Here is a 22,054-nt window from a genome sequence, read left to right on the forward strand (position 1 = left end):
AAGAATAGTCCAGTCAGTAGGGTTCTCACTTTGGATGCTGCAGAACTAGGCTTAATGCTCTGCTCTGCCACAGGCTTCCTGTGTGACTTTTCGCAAGTCAGATTGATTTCATTAGGAGTTAAGTATCAGAGGGGTAGCCATGTTAAGCCTGGATCTGTAAAAGCAGCAAAGAGTCCTGTGGCACCTTATAGACTAACAGACGTATTGGAGCATGAGCTTTCGTGGATGAAGTGGGTATTCATCCACGAAAGCGCATGCTCCAATATGTCTGTTAGTCTATAAGGTGCCACAGGACTCTTTGCTGCTATTAGGAGTTAAGTGCTTTTGAAAATCCCACTAGGTGCCTATCTGCATATGTAGGTATCTGGATATCTTCAAAACTCTGGTCCTTAGTCTCTTTGTGCCTCAGTTCCTCATTTGTACAATGGGGATAACAGAAATTCCCTATCTCACAATGGTGTTGTGAAGGTAATATGTGACCGACTGTGAAGTACTCAGATTCTGCAGTGATGGGGCCACATAAGCACCTTAAATAGATATAAATTGGTGGTCCTGCCTTTGGTCAGGACCTTGGTGGGGCTACTTTTCAGCCTAGGACACTGTAAGGCATTGATGCCTTGTAGTGCTTTAAATATATAGTGAAGCTGGACGACTCAGATTATTCTCTGATCCTGCTACTTCCAAGATGGATTGATAGGTCCATCTGCCCACATAAATCCTTTCCTGAATTACAGATAAGTTGGGGACAGAGGGGCCCCTGCATGGAATATATAGGAGCCAATTGTTATTCCACAAATATATTATTATTTTCAAATGTTTTTGGTGACATTCTTCTCAGATTTTGCACTCTTTGGATTGATTCATGTGTATTTGCACTTTCAGCTGTGCACCTCGGCTGTGAATGGTCAGAGAAGTCACACAGGTTATTTCCTTTCTCTTATTGGAGGAGAGCACAAGCAAGTCTGGCAGCCAATTCTTGCTTGTGCAGTTGTAAAATGTGGTTGCCACAGATCCTCATGCACATGCCTTTGAAATGTGACTTCCACATTTTTGCCAATCAAGGTGGACAGCTCAAGATGTTCATGGAAGGCAAATGCAGAAGTGGGGCCATGTGATCGAGGGAAAGTTTTTGTGGACATTTAAAAAAATTATCGAAGGAAAATATTTTGCATTGTTCACCTGGAATTTTTGATTTCAAGATGTTTGACACCAAAAGTGATCATGTGCTTTTCCAGTCTTCAGTTCTTTCAAATGCTGGAACGGTGTTTGGCCCCAGTCTTGCGCTTACAGACGTGTTTAACTTTATCCATGTGAGTAGTTGCATTAGAGCCTGTTAGGATACTGACAGGCGTATAAACTTTTTTGTGTTGGCAGAATCTGGCTCTGTAAAAGCATCTGAACAGATTATGATCTGATATACTTTAAGGTAGCTCTGTATGTTAAAACAATATCCTTAGTCTCAAAACAAGTCTCAAAACAATGGACATGATTTGCCACTGCCTCACACCTTGTGTCATCTTGTACAATGTGAAAAGTGAGAGTAAAAAGAGTATAAGATGCTACCAAACAAAATGGTAGAGTTTTACACCTACTTTGACTAAACAAGGTACAAGGCAGTAGAGAATTAGGCCCACTGTGCTTTGTAAGTCCTGTCTGCATAACATTATTTTATCCCGCTCTGATAAGTGTTGGTCAAATTTCCAGCTGGTATAATTTGGCATAGGTTCATTGACATCAATGGAGCTATGTTGATTTACACCTGTAGAAGATCTGGCCCTATACATTCTGCTATTATTGAAATTAATAGATTATTTAACTTATTCCTAGTAATAATTAATAATAATTCTACTTCACAAGGTATGTCTACACTGCAATTAAAACTTGCAGCTGGCTCGTGCCAGCTGACTTGGGCTTGCTGAGTTCGGACTAAGGGGCTGTTTAATTGCAGTGTAGACGTTCGGGTTCAGGCTGGAGAGTCTGGGCTATAGGACTTTGCTTGGTGGGAGGGTCCCAGAGCAGCCCAAGTCCAAAGATCTACACCACAATTAAACAATGCCTTAGTCCGAGTCGGCTGGCCAGTTGTGAGTGTCTAATTGCCGTGTAGATGTACCCACAGAGTTTCTGCAGCCTTTCCTGCTTATGCTATGATCTCATAACCAATTTTCCAGTTTGGTGGCCGAACCAAAACATTCCAGATAAGTGGTTTCAGGTCAATGCGAACATTTTTATGAATTTTTTTGTTTGTTTGTTGTCAAAACAGTTAGGTAAATTTAACACAAATTTTTGAAATGTTTCAATTGACCCAAATCTGCTGGTTTTGGCAAAAAAAAAAAAAAAAAATGTCAGAACAGTTCTGCCGAGCTCTGTGTCTCGCAGTAGAAGCAAGGTCAGGCTAGGTCAGTGCTTGTAAGCGAGACCTCCAGGAAAAGCCCAGTGACTGCAGAAAGAAGAATTTCTGCTTCAGTAGATTCCTTTTCAGAATGGGGCTAGCAAGTATTATGCTCTTGAAAGTGCCATCTTACAGATGAGCGAGAGGCCAACATTTGGGTTGCTCAAGTTAGTAAGGACTCCTCATTTGTGTAGGGCTTGCAGGTACAACCTAGGGGGTTATACAGTAGCCTGGAATATTTTGCGAGCAAGTTTAACTACTTAGTATAGGAAAATAAATCTATGTAGAAACCTTGATCTGCACCATGAATAGCCTGCTGTGGTGACTGAGGCAACTGAGACCCGCTGCTTAAGAAAAGTGAACAAAATGTACAGAATTAGTTGCCAGACAAACAAAATGTTACACAGCTTCTCCCCTGGAGAGAGCTGGAGCTAGAGGTTTTCATAAGCCAAGCATCAGACCGTGGGCAGACTTTCGTGAATACATCCGAAGAACTTTACTGTATTTGTTTCATTAAACCAGCACTAATGTAAGGAGAGAAGAAAGGTTAGAGCTGTTTCTCTGAGCCTGACAGTCAAAACAAAATGAGCCACTCTGTGGTGTCACAGAAGGGAGGGAAAAATGTCTGCTCCTTTTGACAGAAAATCTTCAAGAACTAGAACCCCATCATGTCACAAATACCAACTCTCCTTGGTTACGAGGCAAAGACTCCAAGGGCACTGTGGTTTAGCAAACGTTATTTTCATTCTCTCCCACTGAAAACAATATTCACCAACTCCAGCACCCTTTTGGGGATGGGGGGAAGCTAAAGTTTTGGGTCCATTTTTCCAACCAAATTTTCATAAAATGCCTTTGAATTATGTGTTCAGAAATGAAAACTTGCAGAGGTATTTCAGGGGTCTGGACAAGCTGACAGGGAGAGAAATCTGTGAGGGAAGCTCAGAATGTCAACTTTTGCTCTTTGCTTTGTGGTGTCTGTCTGTCTATCATCATATTTCTGTAACCATTATTGCTGTAATATTGAAGCATGGATCAGGAACATTCCCTGCTTACCTTTGTGATGCTGCCTATAAAAATAATGCTTTCCATTACTACACAGCCTTTCCTCTCACCTCACAAGCTCAACACAGGACTCACTAAGAGGGGTGTGGAAGAGAGATGCCAAGGGGTTGGAGTTTCCAGTGTTGCTCTCAAAGAATTGCCGTGGGCCCAGCCAAGAGTAGTGTTTGATTCTGGGGGAGCCATGGTCAGCTGTCCTCAATCCGCAGTGATGGCTCCAGTCACTACAGGGTCTCTGGGGAGGGCTCTATAAGGGGAAAAAATAGAAAATAGAAACAATAATATTTAGTACCTAACCATATATGCTGCTTTACCTCCAATGGGAGAGGCAGGTGCTCAACACCACTGAAAATCAGGGCACTTATTAAGGTACCTAACATTAGGCACCTGAGTTTGCAAAGGCTGGCCTAAGTGTCTTGCCCAAAGTTGCACAGAAGCATATGAAGTCTTTTATCTCAGTGGAGTTACACAGATTTATACCTGGCCTCTAGAGGGCTACAGTCTACTTTGCAAGACTCCATGAGCTGCATTTTTACCATTGGCCAACTCTGCCTGGCCATATCAAGTTGAGTACATCAGTCCTATGATTCTATAATTTACAAACACAATAAAGGCTACTTTGCACTGCTAGAGTGGTATGAAGGGGCCTTAGTGTAAATGAGACTCAAGCCCTTAATGTGTTTTTTTAGGTAAATAATTATAATTTCTTATAGATCTGTGTCATGCATACAAGGCACATTTAAAGCTGCTGCTACTGGATGAAGGTGCTAGGCTGAGATTTCTATAAGGTAGGGGAATGTCCTGTCATGTCCTATAAATGCATTTGACTCTCCAATGTGGCATTAAGCCCAGCTCAGTGGTAGGTGGCAATACAGAGGTGCACTACCCCAATAGGTGCTCCTGATGCATTGTGCTTCAGACAAGCAAAGTGCCCCAGGGAGCCCCAAGTGTGGGCGCAAGACAAGACTTGTAAGGTATTTCCACACTACAGGGACTGTACTGGCATAGCTGCAGTGCTGTGGCTATGCTGGCACAACCATGTAGTGTAGACACAGCCTACACCAATGGAAGGGGCTTTTCCTGTAGCACTACCACTGCTCTCAACCACTCCTTTCCTAGGTCAATGGAAGCATTCGTCCGTAGATACAGCTGTATCTGCACCAGGGGATAGGTCACCATAGCGACGTCAATCAGGAGTGTGGATTTTTCATTCCCCTGTCCAATGTAGCTATGTGAACCTACATTTTAAGTATAGACAAGGCCAGAGCACCTGTTCTGAGTCAGAACAGTGAGAACACGTCACCAAAGAGGAGGGCAAAGAAAGAAGAATTCCAGGAAGAAGTGGGCTTCAAGAAGGCAATTTGAAGAAGGAGCGGGAGGGATCTTGATAGAATGCAAGTGGGAGACTGTAGCAGACGGGGACCAGGATGATACAAGGCATGGAGCCAAGATGAGTGTCAAAGAATGGTGAAGGAAGCAGCAAGATGAAAGGCTGGAAAGTGGCATTGTAAAATGTTTTGGGTCCTTGTGGTAGAAGTGCTCAGTTACTGCGATATAAAAGCCTAAACAGAAGAGAATAGAATATTTTGTATAGAATATTTCACTATTGTATTACACGGTAAACAGAAGCCCAAGGTATGTCAGACTGTAGGCACCTTTTACCAACGTAAAACAAAGGGAAAATTCTTGTGATACTCAGGGCTCCGGATACCTAGGCAGCACAGTTATGAATATAGCCACAAATAGAACAAATGGAGAGGAGTACGTAAACAGTTTAATTACACAAGTAAAGGATGACTGCGTAACCCATCTGGGGTGGAATAAAGCTGACCCATGAGTCAGCTGTGCATGGGTCGGCCCCAATGAGAGAGCAAAAAGTGTTTTCTTCCATGTGTCAGTGTTTCCATTATTAACGCCTGTTTCAAGGATATGTAACTTGGCTGTAGAAATCTGGTCAGAATTCCTTACTTCTCAGTATATGTTGTATCAGGGCAGGGTCACTTTTGGTGATTTTTAGCACATTTTCATAACAATGATTGAGTTGCCTTTGAGTTATAGGTGATATCACCCGTATTGTGATATCAACAAATAATGGTGTTTAGAGCCTGTGGGTGGAGGTTGGATGTGCGGTGGGTAGAACTAAATTAAGATCTTCGTCTGGCATTTTTGTTGCATTTTACACCTCATGTACCCACAAGAAACAAAAGAATGTCTGTTTTAACATTTATGTGTGTACGTTTGGAGCCAAATTTTCCCCCTCAATTTACTACTGCACCCCCAGACATAAACGGGGGTAGCAGCAGTAGAACGGAAAAGAAAATTTGATTCTGAATGTTTTGATTTGCTGGTTACATAAATGTGTTTAAAATTCCTCTTGGTTTTCATGAACAAACCCTGGGAGTATTACTTGCTTAGAGTTATTATCTAATCTGTCCATCTCTCTGTCTGTCTATCTTAGTGTTTTATACTGCAGCCCATCACCAGAGTATCTGAGCCCCTTCGTCATAATAGTAATAGCCAAGTCTCTCATGTACTTCACAATCTCTGGTTCTTTACCCATTGATTTGTTACAGATTTTTTTCTATTTATTTGCTCATTCATTGTGAGGGGAGGTTGTTTTGGAGGAGAGGGGTGTCTGTGTTGTGAATGCCATCCTTGCTATAGTGGAAATGTGTCTTTGGAGAGGAAGGTGTTACAACCTGGCCCTGTGCCCCTCTGTGTGATAGCAATCTGTTGCAAGTGGACCCAATAGCTGGATCCAACGTGCTTTGGAAGGAAACTGAGTCTAGGTAGAGTCTAGTCACTGTTTCTAGCTCTGGAACCATAGGACTGACTTTGAGGCACAGACGTCTTGTCTGACATTCTTCTTTGGGAGATGGGACTCTGCAGTCCAGTTGCCCCAGACTCCAAAACCAGTGATTCAGACCTCTGAGCCCCCCCATGTCTTTTTCATGTGCTCTCTGAGTCCCACCTAGATGTGAGCTCTCTGGGCTTCTAGTTTAACCCCTTTGGGGACAACGCAACAGGGAATCATGAAACAAAGGCTTAGCATAGGAATTTCTTCACCACAGTCACTTTACTCTTCAAAGCATCCTCTCCTTGTCTGATCTCACCCCTCTGTGAGTCTGAGGTATGTTAACAGGTTTCAGAGGGGTAGCCATGTTAGTATGTATCAGCAAAAACAATGAATATAAAAATAATATAAAATCAATTTGTTAGTCTCTAAGGTGCCACAAGGAGTCCTCATTGTTGGTTTTTTAGGCTTGTTAGTATTTCAGGCTTGGCAAAGTCTGTCTTGCCCTCTTGTTCCTGCAAACCTTTTAGTTTTGTGGTAATGGGTGTTCCCCCTGACCAGAGCAGCACCCCTGCTTAAATATAGTCTCCTTTAGCAATATGTTCTGCTGGAAAGCTTGTCCCTTTTTCTTTCAGGTCCCTGAGTAGAAGGTGCATTATTCCAGGAGGGGAGTGGGCCAGCAATTGACAGACCATCAAAGCTGATGGCCCTAGATTGCTTTCTTGATGGCTTCTCCATTATGATCCTTCAACAAGGTGTCAATCATCTTTCCCCAGCAAGGTGGCTATGTGGAATGCAATTCCATAGGCTTGCTTTGTGAAAGGTTAGATATATTCAGCACATGATACAAGATTAAGGTGGCCATATGTCCTATTTTGGCCAGGACAGTCCCCTTTTTTAAGCCCTGTCCCGGACCGCCTGACTTTTTTTGGCAAAACTGGGCATTTGGTCCTGTTTTGCCCTGGGGGACAAGGACGAACATTCGACAGGGCAAGCAGTGATGCTGGGCAGTGGGACTCGAGTGGTCGGCCCCAGCCCCAGGCGGCAGGACTTGGGTGGGTGGCAGTGCCAGGGGGCTCGGGCCAGACTGTTTTGGGAGTGAGAGGCCTCGGGTCAGCCCCATGCGTGGTAGGGGCTCAGGTGAGCAATAACACCAGGTGGCTCAGGTGAGCCCCATGTAGGAGGAGTAGGAGCATGGTGTCCTGTTTTCACTTGGGGAAATATGATCACCCTATACAAGATGGAGGTCCTAATAGAAAACAGAATTTACCATTTGATAATGACACATCCTGTTCTGTCACAGAAAGTTTGGCAGCATTTCCTAAAAGTCTGTCTGACTTTGGATTTGCCTCATTTCCTCAGGAAGTTCCTTCCACAGGCCAATCCCATCGAACATCAATTTCATCCTTCATTCTGGAAGATGAAATGGTTTAATGTTGCCCAGTATACTTGGTGTCTAGTTAAAAAGGAAAGACAATTCCAGTAAAATATTTGATATTATTAGATATAAAACATATTGGGCCAAATTCTACTCTCAACTACAGCAGTATAAATCCACCCAGGCCAGAATTTCTCACTGTATATGTATATTTTAAAAAAACGTATCTTGTTAGACAAAATCTGATCTCACTTGCACCTGTTTTACTGTGGTGCAGCTCTATGGACTCTTGATTTATATTGGTGGAAGTGAGAGGAGAATCAGGCCCAATAGCACCAGTTCTTTAAGGGTCAGTCTGCAGCACAACTGATCCTCTGCATCAAGTATGATTTATTAGGCAATTGCTCACCTCACATCGCCTCCTCTGGAACACCAGGAAGTCGGACAAATAACACATTATAGATTCATAGACTAACACTCTCGTTTCTTGGACAGCAAAAAAAAATAAAATAGCTCAGATTTCATGATTTACACTGCTCTTGCAGTGTCTTTTTCCCAAATGGCTATTTTTTGTGCCAACTGCTATTCTAAATATGATTATTAAAAATCATTTATTAGGTATCAAGAAGTGAATCTGTCCAGCTTATCTGAAAATAAAACCCACAGTTACCTGGGCAATGGGGCGATAAATCTACATATATTACCATGAATTTCGAAAGCATACATTGGGGAAGTCTGCATTTTCTGTGCAATGAGAAAACAGATGAATCCTATTAATGGATGTAACATGTGGGATGGGTTTAAGCTAGAGTGTAGTTTGAATGTGGATGTCAAAGCCAATTTATTGTAACATATTTTTCCTTTCAAAATATTTTAAGAAGTACAAAAGTTTGCACAACATCTTGGCAAGCTGGTCTGTGGAAAGGAATACTTTCTGTCTCACAGCTAACATAAGGGCTGAAGAATGTGGCAATGTCTGAGCAATTCTGGATTATTTCTTGAACTGAAAAGAATGTGTGCAAGACAGAATTGTGTAAAAGTCCATTACATTTTCAGAGGTGCAATTGTAATGCTGCCCTGGAGGCTGCATGTGTCTCCAAAAGAAAGTTGTAGCTTTTATGTCATATTTAGATTGTTAAACACTTTACTTATATGGCCCTGTCTGAATGCCGCAGAATTATTTTAAATTAGAAGTAGCAACAGCCATCAGCAGAGATCACATCAGCCACACTATCAGAGGCTCGTTCATCTGCACATCTACCAATGTGATATATGCCATCATGTGCCAGCAAAGCCCCTCTGCCATGTACATTGGCCAAACCGGACAGTCTCTACGTAAAAGAATAAATGACATAAATCAGACGTCAAAAATTATAACATTCAAAAACCAGTCAGAGAACACTTCAATCTCCCTGGCCACTCGATTACAGACCTAAAAGTCACAATATTATGACAAAAAAACTTAAAAACCAGGCTCCAATGAGAGACTGCTGAATTGGAATTAATTTGCAAAATGAACACCATTAAATTAGGCTTGAATAAAGACTGGGAGTGGATGGGTCATTACACAAAGTAAAACTATTTCCCCATGTTTATTGCCCCCCCCCACACTGTTCCTCACAACTTCTTGTCAACTGCTCCAAATGGACCATTTTGATTACCACTACAAAAAGTTTTTTCTCTCCTGCTGATAATAGCTCACCTTAACTGATCACTATTGTTAGAGTGTGTATGGTAACACCCATTGTTTCATGTTCTCTGTGTATATATATATCTTCGTACTGTATTTTCCACTGCATCCATCCGATGAAGTGGGCTGTAGCCCATGAAAGCTTATGCTCAAATACATTTGTTAATCTCTAAGGTGCCACAACTACTCCTGTTCTTTTTGCATCAACAGAGAGACAAAGTGGGTGAGGTAAGATCTGTTGTTGGACCAACTTCTGTTGGTGAGAGAGACAAGCTTTCAGGATCCACAAAGACCTGAAGAAGAGCTCTGTGGAGCATGAAAGCTTTCCTCTTTCCTCACCAGAAGTTGGCCCAGTGAAAGGCATTATATCACTCTCCCATATCCTGGGATCAACGTGGCTATAACAATACTGTGAACAGTGGCCAGCAATGTATTTTTTCCTTCCCAGCTGGTAGGAGAAGTAATTGGATTAATTTACAGTTTGTTTTTCATGTATGTTTTGGTTTTGTGAGTGTGTTTGTATGTGTGTAGAACTTGTTGAGGGAAAGCAAAGTCACAGAAATAAACTTTGCATGTAGTTCTCAAGGTAGCCATTCCTGTCTCTTGTGACAGTGAGTTCTGTGGTCTAGGATTGGTGCCTGTGAAAGTTCTGACTCTGGCACTCATGAGTCTCTGCCACTGGTGAAATATAATTATGCCAGTGGAATGTAACTGTCATGGAAGATCATAGTCATGGAGGGAGAGGTGGTCTCTCAAGTAGCTAGAAGAATCCAGTGAACAGAATCCTGGAGTTAGACTCTAATCACTGGGGAAGCCCGTGCAGACAGTGGAGCACCAGGGTGATGTGTTCTTGGACACCTATGGTGTGGAGCAGACAGTCTGCTGCATATTGTTATCAGCTGGAGCTTTTTCAGATTGGGTGGCTTCGTTTCTATGAGTTGTAATGATTGAGCCTAAAAGTCAGGAAAATGGTGTTCCCATAATTTTAGCTAACTTCCCAGTAGCGCCTGTCTGAGCTATAGTTGTGCAACTTTGTGCATGTGGCATTGGAGTGCGCCAGGTTTTGTTTGATAACACAGGGACAGAGGTAGCTCTTTTTCTATATTTATGGAAGGGTGGAGGTCTGTCTACTGGTGAAATGACTCAACAGAAAGCATCTTGCTGTCAGTAAAACCTTTTTTTCTGTCTATGTTGTAACAAGAAAGTAAACAGAACACATATAGTTGAAAGAGGAGGAGCAGGGGGTGGAGTCTCAGGGGAAGAGGAGGGGCCAGGGAAGGGCCATGGAGAGGGTGGGGCTCCTGCTTTTGCCTTTTGAAAAGATGTTCACCCTACTCTTCTTCTCCACACCCCAGTGTGGCCTTGTGTGGAAAACTACAGAGAGGAACCAGCCGGTTGGGCCAGAAGCAGCCAAGCAGGGACCACTGGACGTTCAGAGAACTTCAGCAGTGTTGATTGGACTTGCTCTGCCTTGTGCTGATTGGCCGTTTGCTCCAACCCTCCTCCCCCTGTCTCATCATCTCTTCACCTCAGGTTCACTCCACACCTCCTTTACCTTCTGACCCCTTTTCCTCCCTCTCTTCTCCTTTCTTCCCATTTGGAGAATGCCCTCCTAACTCACCCCTCCCCACCAAAAAAAAAATTCATGGAACTACCATGCCATTTGCTGCCATCACATTGTTCCCTCTGCTCGTGTATTAGACCCCTCTCCCCACCCTGCGTCTGTCTTGTCCCATTAGATTGTAAACGCTTTCTCTTTGTCGGCCCTTAGGCCGGAGGCAGATTAAGGTTTTGTGGGGTCCTGGGTCAGAGCAAGTGGGGGACCCCTCTCCATTCTGCCCCTTCTGCCTGCAGCACTGTCCGCAGCCCCACCCTATTCTGCTCCTTCCCTCTGTGGCCCCGCCAGATCTGCAGGGGGGAGTGAGAGCTCCCCTAGCCCTGAGGCTGTGACAGGAAGCCAGAGCTCCTCCAGGGGGTCCGGGGGCTTCCCCTGCTACCCGACACTTCTGCTGGGGAGCAGGGTCGGGGCACGGGGGCTTCCCCCACCTCGCCCTACCCACCTGGCACTTCTGCCAGGGAGCAGGGTCGGGGTCCAGGGGTTTCCCCCCCGCCCAACACTTCTGCCAGGGAGCAGGGTCGGGGTCCAGGGGTTTCCCCCCCGCCCAACACTTCTGCCAGGGAACAGGGTCAGGGTCTGGGTCTTCCTCTACTGCCCGACGCTTCTGCCAGGGAGCAGGGTCGGGGCACGGGGGCTTCCTCCGCTACCCGACACTTCTGGCAGGGAGCAGGGTTCGGGCTTGGGGGCTTCCCCCACCTTGCCCTACCCACCTGGCACTTCTGCCAGGGAGCAGGATCGGGATCCAGGGGCTTCCCCCCTGCCCAACACTTCTGCCAGGGAACAGGGTCAGGATCTGAGTCTTCCTCCACTGCCCAACACTTCTGCCAGGGAGCAGGGTTCGGGCTTGGGGGCTTCCCCCACCTCACCCTACCCACCTGGCACTTCTGCCAGGGAGCAGGGTCGGGGTCCAGGGGTTTCCCCCCTGCCCAACACTTCTGCCAGGGAACAGGGTCAGGGTCTGGGTCCTCCTCTACTGCCCAACACTTCCGCCAGGGAGCAGGGTTGGGGCCCGGGGGCTACCCCCCGCTACCCGATGCTTCTGCCAGGGAGCAGGGTTGGGGCTTGGGGGCTTCCCCCACCTCGCCCTACCCACGTGGTGCTTCTGCCAGGGAGCAGGGTCAGGGTACAGGGGTTTCTCCCACCCACTTAATGCTTCTGCTGCCCTGCAGCAGCTGTCTGCCGGGGCCAGGGCCCCTGGGCTCGGGCCCCATTCGCTAATCCACCACTGTCTTAAGCACTACTGGAAAAAACACGATCAATAATAATAACTGGAGATAATTCTGCAGCACCAGAATTTCCTCTTTTCTTTCACCGAGATTATTCCTGGGGCACATGAAGGAGCCAATGAAAAGGCACCAGTCATTGCACTGTAAAGTGACTACTAACCACATTCTTGTTTTCTAACATGGTTACAAATAGCTGTCACTTCTAATAGAGAGTCTCAATATAATAGTTGTTGTTACTAACCAGATTTTAGGTGTCAGTAGATGCAGTGTCTGTTGCCATGTAATCATACAAATTGCCATGTGTTCTTATGGGAGTTCCATGTGAAAGTCCCAGGACAGCTCAGTTACTTCCTTTGAGGTTCCATAAACTTCTGTTAAAATGTCAAGGTTTCCCACTGAAACCACATGGTAGGTTTTCAAAGCTTTCCATACAGCATTAGAGTTACCTCCTTGGCTTGATTCTTTATATGAGCCTTTGTTATCAGTCTCTTTTCCTGCAGTTTAAAGAGCAGGGGCCCACACTTGATCTTTAATAATCTAAGTGGTAAAAAGAGTCATTGCCTCTTCTTGATCATTTTGAATTTTATTTTATTCATTTTATCATTCATAAGATGTTTCTTCTTTTTCAGGATCAACACTCTGTGATAGGTCAAGGTACAGGCCCCAGTCCAAGTTCCAGTACTTGCTCGAATCCAAACACTGGAAGTGGTTACATGAACTCATCCCAGCAATCAACGTTGAATCAGCAACTGATGGAAAAGAAACAGGCGTTGCAGAGGCAGATGATGGAGCAAAAGCAGCAGCTCCTTCTACAGCAGCAGATGTTGGCAGAAACAGTAAATTTTCTAATTCCTATTTTATGTCTAATACATTTTCATCGGATTCATAGAAATGAAAAGATGGGTTAGGTCACTTTGTCCATCCACTGAACATTCACGGTTGTTCCCTATAGAATATTCTTGATGGCTCTGTTCAGTCCATTTTAAATTATTCAAGCACTGAAGGTTCCACTACTTCCTTTGGGAGGCTATTCCACAGTCTAACTCTTCCCACCATTAGGAGATTTTTCCTGATATTGAACCTAAATTTCCCTTAGCTCAGTTTCATTTTAATACTCCAGATTATGACCCCAAGCCAGCAAAGCACATGCTTAATTTTAAGCATGTGAGTGGCCCCAATGGACCTGATTCTCATTTATACTGAAGCCACTGTGGCCACTCTGGCTATGTAGAAAGGCTAAAGTGATGTAAATTACGTTTACATCCACTTTAAGGCTTCTTTACATGGGCAGAGTGTTGTAAAGTGGAATCAGGAGCATTGACTTCAATGTCAGGTGCTTAAAGTTAAGCACTTGCTTAAGTGTTTTGCTGGATCATGGGTTGTATAAATCCCACTTCATATTGTTGACACACCTTTAGATACTAGCAGCCAGTTATCGTATTTCCCCTTCGATGTGAGGAAAGCAGAGAGTTTCTCTTGGTGTAGCAGGATCATCATTGTTATGCTGCCTTATTTATTGTTCTGAATCCTAAGGGCCCAATTCTTTGTTACCCTGTAGCTTGTGCAGCCATTGACACTATTGTAAAGTGGATGTGAAATCATACCAGTTTGATTGGTAGCTCCTTATATCCACTTTGCACTGGTGTTGATTACTGTGCAAAGGGTGGAACAATGGACAATCAGGCCCTACATGCATCTTGAGAAGTGCTAAAAGAAAAGTAAACAAAAGTTAAAGGGAAAATTAAAATAATAACTGCAGGGTGAAACCCTCTGTGGATCAGCTTATGTTTGTTTTTGTTCTGCACTTGTTGTACACACACAAGTGCACAGACATACACATAAAGCAATCTCAGTTGCAGTTTAAAAGAATTGCTGCAGACCAAGATTTTTATGGGAGCTAAAAGATTTCTGTTCTTCACAAGGGTTCAGGCTGGACGGTTCATTAAGATGAGCCTGATAAATCTTAATCAGACCACAGGTTCCAAAACTGAAATCTGGAAATGCCTGAATACCACAATAAAGAGTGTTCAGAACCAGATTTCTCACAAGCTCTGTTTGTGTGAGATTTCAAGCAGAAGAGGTCGGAATAGTTCTGATTTCTGATCAGCTTCAGATAAACGTCCAGAGCCTGATTCTTATTTACACCAAAGCCCCTTTTCACGTTCTGGCAGTGTAAAGAATCTTGAAAATAAATTGTAAGTTACATCTGCTTTAATGCCCCTGGACATTGCCAGAGTGGTGTACAGGAGCCTTTGTGTACATGAGAAACCTCCCTCCCCTTCCCCACCCCAAAGTTTTTGGATACTTAGACCGTGTCTACAGAGTTAAGTCGATGTAAGTTATGTTGATGATCATAAGCTGCTTTAATTACATTGGTTGTGCATGTCCACACAATACTCCTTGTGTTGGTGGAGCGCTTCCACAGCTGGTGCTCTTGCATAGACAGAGAGAGAGCATTACATCATGGGTAGCTATCCCTCTATGGAACTCGCCACCCTGTGCCACTGGGAGATCTGGGAACAGATTGCAATGCATCATGGGGGTATGTTCACTGTCCCATGATACAGTACTTTCTATCCCACCACTCCATGGGCTTCTGACTTTGTTTTGCGCCATTTTTGAACAGCCCTTGTAAACTGTGTTCCTGCCATCTCTGCCTGAAAGCATGGATCCTGAACTGCTTACCAGTCTGTTGATGAGTGTTATGAACACAATGCAGCTGGGCCTGCAGTATTTCATGAGCTGCAAAATAGAAAGTGAATCTGTGGTGCCTGCCCTGCTGTGTGCAATGGAAAGTAACCATTCAAGATTGCTGCTGGCATTCATGGAGCAGATGCATATGGTGGACCATCAGTACTGGGCTTGGGAAACAAGCACTGAGTGCAGGATTGCATTGTGATGCATGTATAGGATAACAAGCAGTCGCTACAGAATTTTTGGATATGCAGAGCCATCTTCCTGGAACTACGTACAGAGCTGGCCCTTGCCTTGTGGTGCAAGGACACCAGAATGACAGCTGTCCCCACAGTGGAAAAGTGAGTGGTGACTGAACACGTTAACAGAAAGGGTTATTTCTTCATGGTCTTGAAGGCACTGGTGAATCTCTCTGTTTCACTGACATCAAGGCAGGTTGATCAGGGAAGGTTCATGATACACGCATCTTTATGAATGCTGGGGTGTACAGAAAGCTGCATGCTAGGGCTTTCTTTCCAGACCAGAAGATTCCAATAGGGGATGTTTAAATGCCCAGAGTGATCGTGGGAGATCCCGCCTATCCCTTGCTCCCGTGGCTCATGAAACCTTACACCAGAAGCCTAGACAACAGCAAGGAGCACTTCAACAACAGGCTCAGCTAGTGCCGAATGATTGTCGAATATGCCTTTGGCAGATTAAAAGGTCATTGGCGCTGCCTTTTTGGCAGGTTAGACCTCATTGAGGACAATATTCTGATGGTTGTAGCAGCCTGCTGTTCTCTACATAACATTTGCAAAGTGAAGGGGGAAAAGTTTCCCTGGAGGTGAAGTGGGTCTGGGACAACTGTGTGTAAATCAGCATTGCTGATTTTGTAGTTTATTATTATATACAAATATTATAAACAAATAAAGGTGAAAGCCCAAATCCTTCATCAGACTTGCTGATGCCGAGGCTCGTTCCTGGGAGGAGTCATTGGTTGTGAGCTTATGAGTAGCGCTCTGGAGACACAGATTTTTAAGCAAATAGAAACTTGTTTGACCTACACACTCCAGGAGCAGTAGTAGGCCTGGTCTATACCATTAAAATCAATGGGAGTTTTGCCACCGTGTTCAATGCGTGTTGGCTCAAGCCCTTAATGAGGACAACATGATTTGTGCTGTTGACATGGTCAGATTATGAATCTAGCACCTTGAACTTCATACCTGCAATGTGATGGGCTCCCTCAGCAACGCAGGAAGAATTCAGTGCTATGACCAAGTCTCTTTTCAGGCCTTTTCCTCAGGGGAAAAAAACAAACAGAAGCTTTTCCCTTGGAGCAAACAGGCTGCATCTCTGTCTCCCTGGAAGAGGATACGTCCCTCCCTTTACAGCCCAGCTGAATTATGTAACAAGCAGCCCTTAACCACATGCTGGCCATTCCACCCTGTCACAGTGCTCCTCTCTTCTCCCTCTGTCACAGACATGGCTGCAGTGCAGAATCCTCTCCCCACCACAGGGTTTGGCTCCTTCAGCTCCCAAGACCATTTTTCTACAGGAGCGTGCACTTTCTGCTACCAGCATCTCTGCATCATCTCTTAGAGCAGGGGAGGGCAAACCAGAGGGCCGCATCGGGTTTTGGAAATTGTATGGAGGGCCAGTTAGGGGAGGCTGTGCCTCCCCAGCCAGGTGTGGCCCGGCCACCTCCTCTTATACCCCCTGCTTCTCGTCCCCTGACAGGCCCCCCCCCCGGACTCCTGCCCCATCCAACCCCCCCGTTCTCTGACAGACACCCTGGGACCCTGGGCTCATCCACCACCACCCCGCACCCGGAACTCCCACCCCTAACTGCCCCCCATCACCCCATCCAACTCCTTCTCTCATTCCTGACTGCCCCACCCCGGGACCCCTACCCCATCCAACCATCCCTTCGCCATCCAGCCACACAGCACAGAGACCAGGTCAGGCCGGGCTCTGCAGCTGCACTGCCCCAGGAGCTCACAGCCCCACTGCCCAGAGCATTGTGCTGATGATGGAGTGAGCTGAAGCTGTGGGGGAGGGGGATAACAGGGGAGGGGCCAGGGGGAGAGCCTCCCGGGGCAGGAGCTCAGGGTCCGGGCAGGAGAGTCCCACAGGTCAGATGTGGCCCACGGGCCGTAGTTTGCCCACCTCTGTCTTAGAGGCATGGGCTTTCCCAGGGCATACCTCTTAGGAGGATTAGACTGACAGGCTCGGTCCAAGGGCTACAGCCAGAAGGTGGAACACGGAGGGGATTTCATCTGGGGTGTGGTCTATGCAGAACGGCGCAATGGAGAGGAAGGAGGTAGATGGAAAGGATTGACATTGGAAGAAGGGAAGAGTAGGAAGGCTGAAAGTAACAGGCTCAAACTTTAGTTCCCAAACCTCAGTTTTTCAGTTTCTTGCTTTTTCTTCTTCGAGAAGAGACTAGTATTATTTTGGTTATTTACTCATATTGTGGCAGCGCTCAATGTCCCCAATTTGGATCACGCCTTGATGACATTAGACCCGCTGCAGACTCATAGTCCCTCCTCAAAACAGCTTCTAATCTAACATTATATGGAACTTGCTCTCTGAGACAAATTTTATTCCAACAATAGCAATCACCATGTTAAATAACTGGTAACATGCAGTTTTGTTGGCTGCATTTGACATCATTCAAGCAGCATGGGTCTGTAATGCTGTCTTCGCCCTTTAGTTATACAACAATCCAAGAAGTGCCCAGGCATAAATAAGAGCAGAACAAGGGACTTTTTACAGAGAGGGTTCTTGTCATTTGTTACATACAGTAAGTTATTAGTTATTTGTATAGCAGCAGTGCCAAAAGGGTCTAGTCAAGGATTGGGCCCCCTTCTATTTGGCACTGTACACACACAGACAGAGTGAAAAGTCAGTGCCTGCCCCCAAAGAACTTGCAATCTAAGCATAAGATGAATGACAAGCAGATGCAACAAACTGATGGAGAAGCACAAGGCAATAGTGAGACAGTTTTAATTATCATGACAAATAGCAGTCACTGCACACCAACTGCATAGCCATTGCTGGGTTTTTTTGTAGGCATTGCAGCAGAGGGGAGTTTTAAGGAAAGATGTGAAGTGGGATAATTGTAGTGGCTTTATGGATTTTTACAGGGAGCTCCTCCCAGCTATAAAGGATTTCCTTGTCATGCTGTTGCTTGGACAACATAGAGGCCACTGAATGCATTATGCGCCACCCATGATGTTCTGTCCTGATTCAAATCTGGCACATTACCGTGTAGAATGCCTGTGTAGGATGGGACTGTGTTGACGCCATCCAACCATCATGTTTCAGGGCTTCCAGAGGATCTTTTGCTTCCACTGAGTCAAAGTCGAAGATGATTCTCAGTGGGAAGAAGGTAGGCTTTCAGAGCAGATGACCATACCACTGTAGAGAGTGTTGGGCTACTGTTTGAGAGAGTGGGACTTGTTTAGTTAGAAAATGGATCTCTTCATTTGATGGGAGTTTATACCATTTAATGCTTTTGATCATTTTGAGATGCTGCATCTGAATGGTGGCCAACTTCTTTTCAATCTTGACTGTGACGGGCCACATTTCAGTCCCATACATCAGAATACTGACTACTGAAGCATTATATATCCCCCACTTCATCTCACCACTTCTCGGGCTGTTCTGGTCTTGATGAGGCACACCATTACTCACGACACATTTGCCGTGCACTCTTCAAGTTCTTTCTCTATGCCGATGTATAAAATAGTGACGTATAAGGGGTGATAGGAGAGAAAGCTCATTTAGATGATGAGTCAAAATCCCCATTTCTTAGTGGGCACCCTGAAGTTAATGGAGTTATACTCACTTATGCCATGGGTGAATTGGACTGAAGCAGAGTTTTCAGAGTTAGTGGTGCACAAAATAATGAAAAACAGATGACTAGACTGCTGGAGTTTGAAGTAGCACACCATAATTTTAATGGGAGTAGAACCAGACGCAAGCCCACTGAAATCAAAGGAAAGACTTCCACTGGCTTTAATAGATTGGCCCCTAAAGAGCAATGTCAACACTTTGGTTAGCACTACCACTGTGGCAGGGTGGGGCAACGGGAAGAAACAGCTTCCACTTTGTAAGTGCGAGTAGAAAGCAAACCAAGTAACATATTTCCATTTCTGCTCTAATTCTCTAGGAGAAAATCACTCCTCAAGATCAATTGAACAGACACTTGACGAGGCCACCACCAGATTACAAAGACCAGAGAAGGAATGTGGTCAGCATGCAACAAGCAAACCAGTATTCTGGTAAGCATACTTAACCAAAAAGAAAACCATAGTTCTGAAGACTAGCCAGACAGCCCTGGCAAGTACTGAGAAGATGGGCCTGATTCTCTGTGTAGTCACTTACATCAGTGCAAAAGCACATGCCAAGTGGGTATAAAATGCCACCACTCTGATGTGGCAACATTGTACACCCACCTTGCACTAGTGTAAATAACTGTACATGGAGTAATGGAGAATACTGTCTTGAAGGTTCCTCTTCCCTCAGGAAATGTTCAGGGGGAACCGTTCGGATTGAAACACATCTCCCCCTGCAGGTTCTACAGGTCGCTCCTATACTGTATATTTCTAAAACCTCAATATTATAGCTATGGCATTTTTGAAAAATGCTGATTAATAATAATAATGGGAATTAGCCAGTGTTTTGTACAGTCTGGTATCAAGTATCTGACGTTGGCCAATACCAGGTGCTTCAGAGGAATAAGCAAGAAACCCCCTTAATGGAAGAATCTACTCAACAGTAGGCGGTTGGTTTATGTCTTGAAATCTGAGGGCCTATGTCCTTAATTCATTGATTTTTATCCTATCTGATATAATTATGGATGATCTCAATAACCATTTAACCATCTACTCCTTTTTTGAAGCTTTGGCCCCAAAGATATCTTGTAGCAATGAGTTCCACAGATCAGTTAGTGTTGTGTAAAAAAAAGTTCTTTTGATTCATTTTAAATTTGATGCCTTTCATTTTTCTTGCCCAAACTAACAGAGATAATTAGCAATATTCCAGAATAATCCCTTTGGGCCAAGTCCTTTCTTCAAATGGGATTTGTGTCTAATAAGGACTAAAGATGGATGAATTTGGACTTTTATTCTGTTTTTGTCCCCACAGCAATGGAATAAGAAAGAGATACAGGGAAAGGAGGGCAGGACGTAAGGAAAATGCAGCAGACGAGATTAGAGGGGGATTTGATTCTGAAGAATGACCCTGTAAAAACAGGATTGTGGGCTTCGGTAGCATTTGCCTTTCAGTGATCTCCATATCTAATGTGCTCAGTTCACAAGTAAAAAGGATTTTATTTTCTAACTGCCTGCCTTGTAAACTCAGTTTGGGATCTGAGAGTCCAGCTGGGTTCTTTCCTTCCCATATGTCTACTTCAGTAACAAAGTTCTTCAGGTCAAGTTATGCCCTTAGTGACATTTGCTCAGATCCGTTGTCTTCAGCAAGTTTTCACAGGTATCAGTGACTCAAATTTAGCAAACAGTTCTGTCACAGGGTGTACCTGCCCTTTAGTGCCCCCAGTTGGCAGAGCCAGCTCCAGGGGTTTTGCCTCCCCAAGCAGATAAAAAAAAAAAAGCCGTGATCGTGATCTACGGCAATTCAGCAGGAGGTCCTTCACTCCGAGCAGGAATGAGGGACCCTCCGCCGAATTGCCACCGAATACCTGAACATGCCGCCCCTCTTTGGAGTGACCGCCCCAAGCACCTGCTTGCTAATCTGGTGCCTGGAGTCGGCCCTGCCTGTTGGTCAAGTCTGCCATTGTACAGAGGGTCTCCCTGCTTCAGTCTCCCTTGGTGTAATCACTGAATTCACCAAGGCTTTACATAGGGAACAATACCCTTTCTGAGGGATCTATTTTATTAACCAAAGCAAGTTTTCACCTAATGTCTTTGTGGGTTGACAAAGTCAGTCTCAGTTTATCCATTCCCACTTGTATCCACCACTCCCCTTCTGAAGTGTTCTCTCAGTTTGGGTCCCTTCCCTAGAACCAGGTCTCTTTCCACTATCTGAAAGAATCCTTCCCCAGAGCCAGGGTCTGCAGAGATGTGTCAGCTGCAGCTTTTCTCTGGGACAGCCTGTAGTTCCTGACTGGCTGGGCTTCCTAACACTATTTGGGAGCACATCCTCTAGACTCCTTGCTCTGGAGAGTTCTCTTGCTCAGCTTTCCTGGGAGCAACTCTCCTCAGGAGCATCCTCCAAGAACATAAGAATGGCAATACTGGGTCAGACCAATGGTCCATCTAGCCCAGAATCCTGTCTTCCAACAGCAGTCAGTGCCAGATATTTCAGAGGGAGTGGACGGGACAGAGCAATTGATTGATTGATCCACCCCTGTCATCCAGGCCCAACTCTCTGGGAACCACCCCAGTGGAGGCCTGGTAGCCCTTTATCTGGCTCATTAGTTAATTAGCGCAGCCAGCCACATAGAAATTTAGTTGCTTCCAGGTGGGGCTGGGTTGACTTGTTCTCCCTTACAGGAGCCTGTCACAGGTGGGTTGGTCCCTGGCTCTCCTGAAAGGGCCAGCTCCAATGGCAGTGACCCAGAAATAATAGAACCCAATTTGTCCGTGCTGTATCATCACCTGCAGTGCAACCAAGAGTGAAAACGCCATCAGTTCTTGCAGTTTGATTGGGCATCTTGTGATACTTATTTTTCTTAATGCCCCAACTCCTGGAGTCCCATGATTAACTGAGACTCTCTGCTTTTATTTAAAACCCTAAAACTCAAAAATCAGAAGACAAATAAAAATAACCCAAATATTTTCTTTTAATCTCACAAATGTTATGCCAGCCTCAAGACACTTTGGGGCTTGACTCCTTATTTTTGAAGGTTGAGCTTGGCAGTACTAGAATCCTAGAAATGTAGAGCTGGAGAGGACCTCAAGAGGTCAGCTAGTCCATTCCCCCATGCCAAAGCAGGATTGAGTATACTGTTATTCTGTCCCTCGAGTCACTAGCAATGATTGAATATACAAAGGGAGCAGAGCAGCTTTTCTGAGTAGAAAAGGAGATGGGGCTTTGCTACGAGCTAACAGGGAAACCACCAGATGGACTGATTAGGAAACTGTTGCACAAGGCGGCAGCAGCTGGGAATCTGTTGCTTGTTTCTGGGAATAGATATGCTCAAGTAATGGAAGAAGAGAAACAGCTCAGAACAGCAAGAAGTTAAATGAAATACTGTGGAGA

General features: G+C 44.9%; 1 protein-coding gene across 1 annotated transcript in view; it reads left to right on the forward strand.

Annotated features, from left to right (window-relative positions):
• Positions 1 to 22,054, forward strand: part of MAML2 (mastermind like transcriptional coactivator 2) — a 271,685-nt gene that overhangs the window by 242,429 nt on the left and 7,202 nt on the right. The window contains exons 4-5 of the mRNA XM_032762860.2: positions 12,784 to 12,990; positions 19,002 to 19,113. Of these exons, the coding sequence (XP_032618751.1) occupies positions 12,784 to 12,990; positions 19,002 to 19,113 (319 nt within the window). The remainder of the gene's footprint in view (positions 1 to 12,783; positions 12,991 to 19,001; positions 19,114 to 22,054) is intronic.

This window comes from Chelonoidis abingdonii, chromosome 1 (assembly GCF_003597395.2).
Source record: "Chelonoidis abingdonii isolate Lonesome George chromosome 1, CheloAbing_2.0, whole genome shotgun sequence".
Classification (NCBI taxonomy): domain Eukaryota; kingdom Metazoa; phylum Chordata; order Testudines; family Testudinidae; genus Chelonoidis; species Chelonoidis abingdonii.